The sequence below is a fragment of the Lolium rigidum genome, chromosome 1 (assembly GCF_022539505.1).
Source record: "Lolium rigidum isolate FL_2022 chromosome 1, APGP_CSIRO_Lrig_0.1, whole genome shotgun sequence".
Classification (NCBI taxonomy): domain Eukaryota; kingdom Viridiplantae; phylum Streptophyta; class Magnoliopsida; order Poales; family Poaceae; genus Lolium; species Lolium rigidum.
In genome coordinates, this window is record NC_061508.1 from 112,035,442 (window position 1) to 112,047,560 (window position 12,119).

The 12,119-nt window shown below is 43.7% G+C and overlaps 1 protein-coding gene across 1 annotated transcript; it reads right to left on the reverse strand.

Annotated features, from left to right (window-relative positions):
- Positions 1-10,788: 10,788 nt before the first annotated feature.
- Positions 10,789-11,647, reverse strand: LOC124679822 (NEP1-interacting protein 2-like). The gene has a single exon (XM_047215285.1). The coding sequence runs from the start codon at positions 11,521-11,523 to the stop codon at positions 10,789-10,791; it is 735 nt and encodes a 244-aa protein (XP_047071241.1). The 5' UTR covers positions 11,524-11,647.
- Positions 11,648-12,119: the final 472 nt, after the last annotated feature.

The following is a 12,119-nucleotide window of genomic DNA, read 5'->3' on the forward strand; positions in this document are numbered from 1 at the left end:
TATCTTTTTTTGAAACAAGGCAAAAGCTTTGCCTACTTCATTGATTAAGTAGAGTTTAAAGTACAACCAAAGCTAAGAAGGCTACGTTACAAAACAAAAAGGATTACTCCCGCGACATGATTGCACCCAAGTGCTTAGCCCCCGCGGCTCCCCAAAGTGCGGCATTCCGCTTAATAGCCGAAATGACAATGGAAGGCATATAAGAAACACTCCTAAAAACTCTAGCATTGCGATCATTCCATATTTCCCAAGCGGAGAGCAAGACTAAGGAAGATAGCCCCTTGTGCCTTCTCCCCATCACTCCAACAATGGAGGACCACCAATATTGCACTGAGGCAAAAGTTTTCCATTGATCAAAGTCGAAGTCCGTCAACCCAAGCCAATTCTTGTTGCCCGTCCAAATGCGGCGAGAGTACCTACATTGAAAAAGGAGACGTGTCGCTGTCTCGATATCCCGTTTGGAAAGTTGACAAAGACCACAGTTGGGCCAGCCGCGGCGCGCAGCCATCCACGCTTGGTTTTGGAGGATCAACCAAGCCAAGAACTTGCAATTCAGAGGCGCCCAATTCGCCCAAACCACCGGCTCCATGAAGGACGTGGGAGCCTCCTCGAATTGAGCTAAGTAGGCCGAAGCCGCACAATAAACACCATCACTGTGAGCATCCATGAAATGATGTCACCATTATATTCATTTAGTTGGACCTCTTGAAGCTTGCCCCACAAAGGGTAGAACTCGTTTATGTGAGTAACAGAGATGCCCCAGGTAAGGTTGAGATTTGTAACCCAAAAGTCATGTTGGAGAGCCTTTTGCACCAAAAAAATCTTCAACTTGGAGATTTCGAGGATGGAGGGGGCCATGTCCTTGGGCTTGATTCCACCCAACCATGGCGAGTGCCAAAACTTGGTTGTTCTCCCATTTCCGATAGCAATGGTGATGCAAGCATAGAAAAGATCCATGTCCTCCTTGTCACACGGGTTTCCCAACCCCACCCGCGGTCTTCTGGGGTCCGTCCACTCAAGCCAAGGACATCTTAATCTTAATGCGCGAGCAAATTTATTAAGGTCGAGGATGCCGAGCCCTCCCATGTTTTTCGGCTGACACACCACATCCCATTTAACTTCGCATTTACGACTTGAGACCTTGTCCGAGGCCGCCCAAAGAAATGCCCTCTAAATTTTTAGTATGGCCTTCATGATGCCTTTGGGGGCGCCAAAGCGGTAAGAGGGTATATTGCTTGTGATGCTGTAACTGATACGTCTCCAATCGTATCTATAATTTCTTATGTTCCATGCTAGTTTTATAACAATACCTACATGTTTTATTCACACTTTATAATGTTTTTATGCATTTTCTGGGACTAACCAATTAACAAGATGCCATAGTGCCAGTTCCTGTTTTCTGCTGTTTTTGATTTCAGAAAAGTTGGTTTACAAATATTCTCGGAATTGGACGAAACAAAAGCCCACGGCCCTATTTTCCACGGAGTGTTCCAGAAGTCCGAAGAAGAGTCGAGGAAGGCCAGCAGGGGGCCCACACCATAGGGCGGCGCGACAGTGGGGCCCCCCGCGCCGATGTGGGGAGGGAGCCCCCTGGCTCACCCGACGCTGCCCCTTCGCCTATTTATTCCTTCGTCTCGGAAAACCCTAGTACCGAGAGCCAAATTACGAGAACAGTTCCAGAGACGCCGCCGCCGTCAACCCCATCTCGGGGATTCGGAAGATCTCCTCCGGCACCCCGCCGGAGAGGGGAATCATCACCGGAGGGCTCTACATCACCATGCCCGCCTCCGGATTGATGCGTGAGTAGTTCATCCTTGGACTATGGGTCCATAGCAGTAGCTAGATGGTTGTCTTCTCCTATTATGCCATCATGTTTAGATCTTGTGAGCTGCCTATCATGATCAAGATCATCTATTTGTAATGCTACATGTTGTGTTTGTTGGGATCCGATGAATATGGAATACTATGTCAAGTTGATTATTGATCTATCATATATGTTATTTATGATCTTGCATGCTCTCCGTTGCTAGTAGAGGCTCTGTCCAAGTTGATAATTGTAACTCCAAGAGGGGGTATTTATGCTAGATAGTGGGTTCATGCCTCCATTGAATCGCAGGACGATGTGACGAAAGTTCTAAGGTTGTGGATGTGTTGTTTCCACTAGGGATAAAACATCAATGCTTTGTCTAAGGATATTTGTATTGTTTACATTACGCACAGTACTTAATGCAATTGTCTATTGTTTGCAACTTAATACTGGATGGGGTGCGGATGCTAACCCGAAGATGGACTTTTTAGGCATAGATGCATGCTGGATGGTGGTCTATGTTCTTTGTCATAATGCCCTAAGTAAATCTCATAGTAGTCATCATGATATGTATGTGCATTGTTATGCCCTCTCTATTTGTCAATTGCCCAACTGTAATTTGTTTACCCAAAATGTTATTTATCTTATTGGAGAGACACCACTAGTGAACTGTGGACCCCGGTCCATTCTTTTACATCTGAAATACAACCTACTGCAATCATTGTTCTCTTTTGTTTTCTGCAAGCAAACATTATTTTCCACACCATACGTTCAATCCTTTGTTTTCAGCAAGCCGGTGAGATTGTCAACCTCACTGTTAAGTTGGGGCAAACTATTTTGATTGTGTTGTGCAGGTTCCACGTTGGCACCGGAATCCCTGGTGTTGCGCCGCACTACACTCCTTCACCAACAACCTTCACGTGGTCTTCATCTCCTACTGGTTCGATAACCTTGGTTTGTTACTGAGGGAAAACTCGCTGATGTACTCATCATACCTTCCTCTTGGGGTTCCCAACGGACGTGTGCTTTACCGACACAAGCAGCTACTTTTCTGGCGCCGTTGCCGGGGAGATCAAGACAGGCTGCAAGGGGAGTCTCTCACACCCAATCTCTTTACTTTGTTTATTGTCTTGCTTTATTTTATTTTCTGTCTTGTTTGCTTTCTCTATATCAAAAACACAAAAAAATTAGTTACTTGTTTTACTTTATTTAATTCGGTTTTGCTTTATTTATTTTTATTATTGCTAAAATGAGTACTCCTGAGAACACTAAGTTGTGTGACTTCACTAGCACAAATAATAATGATTTTATATGCACTCCTATTGCTCCACCTGCTTCTACAGCAGAATTTTATAAAATTAAACCTACTTTACTAAATCTTGTTATGACAGAGCAATTTTCTGGTGTTAGTAGTGATGATGCTGCTGCCCATCTTAATAATTTTGTTGAACTTTGTGAAATGCAAAAGTATAAGGATATAGATGGGGATATTATAAAACTGAAATTGTTTCCTTTCTCCTTGAGAGGAAGAGCTAAAGATTGGTTGCTATCTTTGCCTAAAAATAGTATTAGTTCATGGAATAAATGTAAAGATGCTTTCATTGGAAAATATTATCCTCCTGCTAAAATTATATCTTTGAGAAGTATCATTATGAATTTTAAGCAATTGGATAATGAACATGTTGCCCAAGCATGGGAGAGAATGAAATCTTTGGTAAAGAATTGCCCCACCCATGGACTAACTACTTGGATGATCATCCAAACCTTTTATGTAGGATTAAATTTTTCTTCAAGGAACCTATTGGATTCAGCTGCTGGAGGTACTTTTATGTCCATCACTTTGGGTACTGCAACAAAGCTTCTTGATGATATGATGATCAACTACTCTGAATGGCACACTGAAAGGACTCCTCAAGGTAAGAAGGTAAATTCTGTTGAACAAACCTCTTCCTTGAGTGATAAGATCGATGTTATTATGTCTATGCTTGTTAATGGTAAATCTCATGTTGATCCTAATAATGTTCCTTTAGCTTCATTTGTTGCTCAAAAAGAGCATGTTGATGTGAACTTCATTAAAAATAATAATTTCAACAACAATGCTTATAGGAATAATTTTGGCAACAACTATAGGCCATATCCTTCTGACAGTGGTAATTCTTATGGTAATTCTTACAACAATAGTAGGAGTGTACCCTCTGATCTTGAATTCATGCTTAAAGAATTTATTAGTACACAAACTTCTTTTAACAAATCTGTTGAGGAAAAGTTTGGTAAAATTGATGATCTTGCTTCTAAGGTTGATAGTCTTGCTCGTGATGTTGATCTTTTAAAACTGAAAGTTATGCCTAATGAAGTTAAAGATATTAAGTCATTTGCTACAGCAAATTCTATCCAAGTTCGAATTAATGACAATATTGGAATGATGGCTGAATTGCATGCTAGGTGGGAAAGAGAAGAAAAACTTGCTAAAGAGAATAATATAGCTAGAGTTTGGACTATTACCACCACTAGTAATGTTGATGCTTCACATGTTGCTAAACCTCCTACTATCAATGGTAAAATAATTGGTGTTGGCAATGTTTCTACTTCTACTACAAAGCGTGCAAAATTGCCTAAAGCTGCTTGAAACTCGTTTGTGATAAAAGTGCTGAAATTTTTCAAAGTGTTGGGGACAATGGTCCCATTGCTTTAGATCATAATGGTTTTGATTTTGATAATTGTCATATTTCTGAAGTTATTAAGTTCTTGCAAAAACTTGCTAGAAGTCCTAATGCTAGTGCTATAAACTTGGCCTTTACAAAACATATTACAAATGCTCTCATTAAAGCTAGGGAAGAGGAATTAAAACTTGAAGCTTCTATCCCTAGGAAGTTGGAAGATGGTTGGGAGCCCATCATTAAAATGGAGGTCAATGATTTTGATTGTAATGCTTTATGTGATCTTGGTGCAAGTATTTCTGTTATGCCTAAGAAACTTTATGATATGCTTGACTTGTCACCTTTGGAATGTTGTTATTTGGATGTTAATCTTGCTAATAATTCTATAAAGAAACCTTTGGGGAGAATTGACAATGTTCACATTACGGTTAACAATAACCTTGTCCCCGTTGATTTTGTTGTTTTGGATATTGAATGCCATGCATCTTGTCCTATTGTTTTGGGAAGATCCTTAATTCGAACCGTTGGTGCTATTATTGATATGAAAGAAGGAAATATTAAATATCAATTCCCTCTTAAGAAAGGTATGGAACACTTCTCTAGAAAGAGAATGAAGATGCATTTTGAACAAATTATGATGTTGATGCTTCTTCTCTTGATGTTACTTGATTTTCACTTTCTGCGCCTAGCTGAAAGGCGTTAAAGAAAAGCGCTTATGGGAGACAACCCATTATTTTATTTCTGCAATTTTTGTTTTATATTTGAGTCAAGGTGCTTGTTACTACTGTAGCAATACCTTTGTATCTTTATTTTCTTGCATTGTTGTGCCAAGTAAAGTCTTTGATAGAAAGTTGATACTAGATTTGGATTTCTGCGCAGAAACAGATTTTTAGCTGTCACGAATTCGAGTTTTATCTCTGTAGAAGAATCTAAAAATTCTGAAAAAATTCATGAGTAATCCTCAGATATGTACGCAACTTTCATTCAACTGGAGCTTTTCCATCTGAGCATGTTAAGTGCCTCGAAAAAATTCGTCTTTACGGACTGTTCTGTTTTGACAGATTCTGCCTTTTATTTCGCATTGCCTCTTTTACTCTGTTTGAGTGGGTTTCTTTGCTCCATTAAATTTCAGTAACCTTGGGTAATGTCCAGAAGTTTTGGAAATGATTGTGTCCTTGCTGAACATGTGAATTTTTGATTATGCACTAACCCTCTAATGAGATTGCTTTGAGTTTGGTGTGAAGGAAGTTTTCAAGGATCAAGAGAGGAGGATGATATAATATGATCAAGAAGAGTGAAAAGTCTAAGCTTGGGGATTCCCCCGTGGTTCATCCCTGCATATTTGGAGAAGACTCAAGCGTCTAAGCTTGGGGATGCTCAAGGCATCCCCTTCTTCATCAATAACTTATCAGGTCACCTCCAGTGAAACTATATTTTAATTCCGTCACATCTTACGTGCTTTACTTGGAGCGTCTGTGTGCTTTTATTTTTTTGTTTTATTATTTTCATTCTCTGAATAAATTGGATCCTAACATGCTTGTGTGGGAGAGAGACACGCTCCGCTTTTTCATTTGAACACTGGTGCTCTTCGTTTTATTTTTCATATTCATAGCAAAAGCTGAAAGCCGCTGCATTTATTGCTATTTGGTTAGAAACAGAAAATGCTTCATGTGGTAATTGGTATATTGTCTTGAATAATTTGATACTTGGCAATTGTTTTGAGCTCTCAAGTAGATCATGTTTAAGCTCTTGCATCATGTAGTTTAAACCTATTAGTGGAGAACTACCGTAGAGCTTGTTGAAATTTGGTTTGCATGATTGGTCTCTCTAAGGTCTAGATATTTTCTGGTAAAAGTGTTTGAGCAACAAGGAAGACAGTGTAGAGTCTTATAATGCTTGCAATATGTTCTTATGTAAGTTTTGCTGTACCGGTTTATAGTTGTGTTTGTTTCAAACAACCTTGCTAGCCAAAGCCTTGTACTGAGAGGGAATGCATCTCGTGCATCCAAAACCTTGAGCCAAAACTTATGCCATTTGTGTCCACCATAACTACCTACTATGTGGTATTTTTCTGCCATTCCAAGTAAATATTTCATGTGCTACCTTTAAACAATTCAAAACTTTATTACTCCTTATTTGTGTCAATGTTTTATAGCTAATGAGGAAATATGTAGTGTTTATCTTTCAATCTTGTTGGGTAGACTTTCACCAATGGACTAGTGGAATATACATCCGCTTATCCAATAATTTTGCAAAAAGAGCTAGCAACGGGGTGCCCAGCCCCAATTAATTAATTTTCATTAATAATTCTCTTCACATGTTTTGCCCTGATTTATCAGTAAGCAACTTAATTTTGCAATAGACACTCCTCCATGGTATGTGAAATGTTGGAAGGCACCCGAGGATTCGGTTAGCCATGGCTTGTGAAAGCAAAAGGTTGGGAGGAGTGTCATCTATAAATAAAACTAAAGTACATGTGTAAACAAAATAGAAGAGGGATGATCTACCTTGCTTGGTAGAGATAACGTCCTTCATGGGAGCCGCTCTTTGAAAGTCTGTTTGACAAGGGGGTTAGAGTGCCCACTACCATTCGTTGACAACAACAAACACCTCTCAAAACTTTATTTTTATGCTCTCTTTATGATTTCAAAACTTGAAAAGCTCTAGCACATGATTTAATCTCTGCTTCCCTCTGCGAAGGGTCTTTCTTTTACTTTATGTTGAGTCAGTTTACCTACTTCTTTCTATCTTAGAAGCAAACACTTGTGTCAACTGTGTGCATTGATTCTTACATGCTTGCTTATTGCACTCATCATATTACTTTGTGTTGACAATTATCCATGAGATATACATGTTGAAAGTTGAAAGCAATTGCTGAAACTTAAATCTTCCTTTGTGTTGCTTCAATACCTTTTATTAAGAATCTATTGCTTTATGAGTTAACTCTTATGCAAGACTTTTTGATGCTTGTCTTGAAAGTAATATTCATGAAAAGTTTTTGCTATAAGATTCAGTTGTTTAGTCATTATCTTTTTGTTAGCAAACTATAGACCATTGCTTTGAGTCACTTCATTCATCTCATATGCTTTACAATAGTATTAATCAAGATTATACTGGTAGCATGTCACTTCAGAAATTATTCTTTTTATCGTTTACCTACTCGAGGGCGAGTAGGAACTAAGCTTGGGGATGCTTGATACGTCTCCAACGTATCTATAATTTCTTATGTTCCATGCTAGTTTTATGACAATACCTACATGTTTTATTCACACTTTATAATATTTTTATGCATTTTATGGGACTAACCTATTAACAAGATGCCACGAGTGCCGGTTCTCGTTTTTCGCTGTTTTTTATTTCAGAAAAGTTGGTTTACAAATATTCTCGGAATTGTACAAAACAAAAGCCCACGGCCCTATTTTCCACGGAGTGTCAGAAGTCCGAAGAAGAGTCGAGGAAGGCCAGCAGGGGGCCCACACCATAGGGCGGCGCGGCAGTGGGGCCCCCCGCGCCGACATGTGGGGAGGGAGCCCCCTGGCTCCCCCGACGCTGCCCCTTCGCCTATTTATTCCTTCGTCTCGGAAAACCCTAGTACCGAGAGCCAAATTACGAGAACAGTTCCAGAGACGCCGCCGCCGTCAACCCCATCTCGGGGGGTTCGGGAAGATCTCCTCCGGCACCCTGCCGGAGAGGGGAATCATCACCGGAGGGCTCTACATCACCATGCCCGCCTCCGGATTGATGCATGAGTAGTTCATCCTTGGACTATGGGTCCATAGCAGTAGCTAGATGGTTGTCTTCTCCTATTATGCCATCATGTTTAGATCTTGTGAGCTGCCTATCATGATCAAGATCATCTATTTGTAATGCTACATGTTGTGTTTGTTGGGATCCGATGAATATGGAATACTATGTCAAGTTGATTATTGATCTATCATATATGTTATTTATGATCTTGCATGCTCTCCGTTGCTAGTAGAGGCTCTGGCCAAGTTGATACTTGTAACTCCAAGAGGGGTATTTATGCTAGATAGTGGGTTCATGCCTCCATTGAATCCGAGACAGATGATGAGAAAGTTCTAAGGTTGTGGATGTGCTTGTTGCCACTAGGGATAAAACATCAATGCTTGGTCTAAGGATATTTGTATTGTTTACATTACGCACAGTACTTAATGCAATTGTCTGTTGTTTGCAACTTAATACTGGAAGGGGTGCGGATGCTAACCCGAAGGTGGACTTTTTAGGCATAGATGCATGCTGGATGGCGGTCTATGTTATTTGTCGTAATGCCCTAGGTAAATCTCATAGTAGTCATCATGATATGTATGTGCATTGTTATGCCCTCTCTATTTGTCAATTACCCAACTGTAATTTGTTTACCCAACATGTTATTTATCTTATTGGAGAGACACCACTAGTGAACTGTGGACCCCGGTCCATTCTTTTACATCTGAAATACAACCTACTGCAATCATTGTTCTCTTTTGTTTTCGGCAAGCAAATATTATTTTCCACACCATACGTTTAATCCTTTGTTTTCAGCAAGCCGATGAGATTGACAACCTCATTGTTAAGTTGGGGCAAAGTATTTTGATTGTGTTGTGCAGGTTCCACGTTGGCACCGGAATCCCTGGTGTTGCGCCGCACTACACTCCTTCACCAACAACCTTCACGTGGTCTTCATCTCCTACTAGTTCGATAACCTTGGTTTCTTACTGAGGGAAAACTCGGTGCTGTACTCATCATACCTTCCTCTTGGGGTTCCCAACGGACGTGTGCTTTACCGTCACAAGCAGTAACCGACTTGATGAGAGCCGTCCTACCGGCAGTGGTAACAAATTTTCCTTTCCCCATGGGAAGCTTGCTTGCCATCTTATCGACCAAAAATTGGAAGTCCAAACTTCGAAGGCGATGCACCAAGAGCGGAAGACCCAAGTAACGCATAGGAAAGTTTGAGTGGATGGCGGGGAATTCATAAAGGATGGCGTCAAGATCAAGCTCGGCACATCTTGGCACAACCATGCTTTTCTGCACATTGGTAACAAGACCGGTCACCTCCCCAAACCCAAGAAGAATGCGAGAAAGCGCTTGGAGGTCCTCTTTGATAGGAGCCAAGAAGATGGCAACGTCATCAGCATAGAGGGAGGTCCGAGTAGAGGTTGGATGCCCACGAAGACGGTGTAGATCACCATTGGCGGTAGCCCGCTCAAGGATGCTTTGCAAAGGATCAATAGCGATAAAAAATAAGAGCTGAGGGAGGAGATCTCCTTGTCGTAATCCCCTTGCATGTTGATCGACGCCCCAGCACCCCATTTACAAGAACCCTCGAGGACGCGGTGGAGAGAAGGGCAACAAGCCAATTTGGAAACCTCATATGAAAACCGTGCCTTTAAAGCAATTCAACGAGATAGTCCCATCTCACGGAATCAAACACCTTCTTCATGTCAAGCTTAAGCAAGTGAGCCAGGATTCGTGCCTTGTGCAACCATCTTGCATAGTTCATCACATGCATAAAGTTGTCATAGCTTAAGCGAGAAAGCCAGGACTCTTGCATTGTGCAACCGTCTTGCATAGTTCATCAAATACATAAAGTTGTCATGAATGCTCCTAGTTTCTATGAAGGCACTTTGGATGCGCGAGACAAACGTGTTCAAGAAAGGTGCCAACCGGTTGGCCAACATCTTAGGAATAATCTTTGCAATGGCATGGATAAGGCTAATAGGCCTATAGTCGGTGATGGACTTGGCACCCTCCTTCTTTAGAAGCAACACAATGCTTTTCTAGTTGAGTCAATAGAAGTTTTTGGAGTGGTGGTCGGACATAGTGCCATGCGATAACCACCTGTGGAAAAACTGTATTGCGACCAACCAATGAAATAGGCTTATTGCGCAAAACAAAATCCTGAACTTCTTTTTTGAATGGGAACGGATTTGAAACTGCATGAAAGCGGGTACAAATTACATGAATGACTAAAATAGAGAACAAAATTACAGCAGTTATAATGAGGATGAGGACTAAGATGAGACAGAAATGAAGAAAAAAATATATGATAACCTCTGTCTGCTATACATTAATACATGGTTTTCTGTACATACATATACAACCAGCCGTATATATACGAGAGTATAACCTATGAAGGAATGCAAGTCCAAAATGAAGGAAAACGAACCAAAGAACGTGTGTCTGTCGGTATACATGTCATGTCAGTCTCAACCCAGCTAAGCAACCTAGTTAACGACCTTACGTGCGCGGGTGCGCCGGTGCCGTGCCTGGTCGCACCACCCACGTCGCACGTGCGTCCAAACGCCTTCACACACGGGAAGCCTAGACGACGGCGCCGCGGCAGAGCGGGCAGGATGCGTGGCGGCAGAGCCAGCCGTCGATGCAGGGCAGGTGGAAGGTGTGGCCGCACCCGGGCAGGCTCCTGGCCCTCTGCCCGGCCTCGAACTCCTGGAGGCACACGGAGCACCCCGCGTTCTGCTGCGCGGCCGCCGCCGCCTGCCGCTCGGTGACCGTGGCGGCGGGGAGGTCCGCGATGGCGTGCGCGGCCATGCCCTTGAACGACGCGCCGCCCGTCCCGAACATCTCCGCGAGCGTGGGCGGCCCGTCGACGGATCCGCCGCCGGAGGCGTCGTCCACGGCGCTCATCTGGCTGTGCACGGCGTTCTGCACGGCCGGGTCCACCTTCTCGCGCACGAGGCGGCCCGTGAGCAGGCTCCAGATGACGTCGAGCACGTAGAGCACGCTCCAGATGCCGGACTCGTCGGAGCGCCAGATGGCGACGGACCGGTCCACGACCTCCATGGCCACCACGGCGCCGGAGATGGCGCCGATGCCGGCGCCGCGGACCAGGCCGCTCTCGGTGGCCAGCCCGATCAGCCCGCCCGTGATGGCGCCCAGGATCGTGCCCACCGTGGCGAAGACGAAGGTGATCACGCCGCGGAGGACCGCGCCCGCGACGCGCGCCGGCCTGCTGCTGGAGACCTCGTCGTCCTGCTGGTCAGGGTAGAAGGCCGGGGAGAATGTCGAGGCGTCGGCGTAGGCTAGCGCTGCCTCCATGGCTGCCGGATGATCACCTGCGGATGGGTCCGTCCGGTGTCGGATGAACAGATGAGACAAGGAGAATATCTGGCGCTGGTCGATCAGAGCTCTACAGAGGATTGAACTGGAGAAGGCGTATGGTGGTGAGGTGGAAGATTTTTAGAAATGATTTAGGGGTGGCTGAACTTATATATAAGAGCACCTAATACGACGAAGCGCGTTGATTAATTAGCCGAAGACTCATCGCAGGCCGGAAGCGTGGATTTGCTAGCCGATTGGAGAACTCGCCCGGTGCGCCTGGCTCGCCAGCTCAGCCGTGCACCGTCGGCGACCACGCAGGCTTCCAACGTTTCGTTTTCAAGGCAGACCCGGAGTACGTGGCACAAGAGGGAGCCTTGGCGTTCAAGGTCGGTGGCGGAACGGGTCCATGGGAGGCATGACAATCATCATCAATGCTAACGAACCGTGACCATCGAGCACGCGGCCGATGTAGACCTTGCCTTCGCCCGCTCCATCTCTTAACGGCTAAGCTTCCTCCCTCTTCCGGCAGGCAGCGCACCGCGCGCACGTACGCGACAGCTTCTCCCAAGCCAATTCCGAAACTTCTGCTTACT

Bases quoted from the DNA above. Each gene is read 5' to 3' on its own strand.
- LOC124679822 (XM_047215285.1), bottom strand. From the start codon at position 11,523: ATGGAGGCAGCGCTAGCCTACGCCGACGCCTCGACATTCTCCCCGGCC.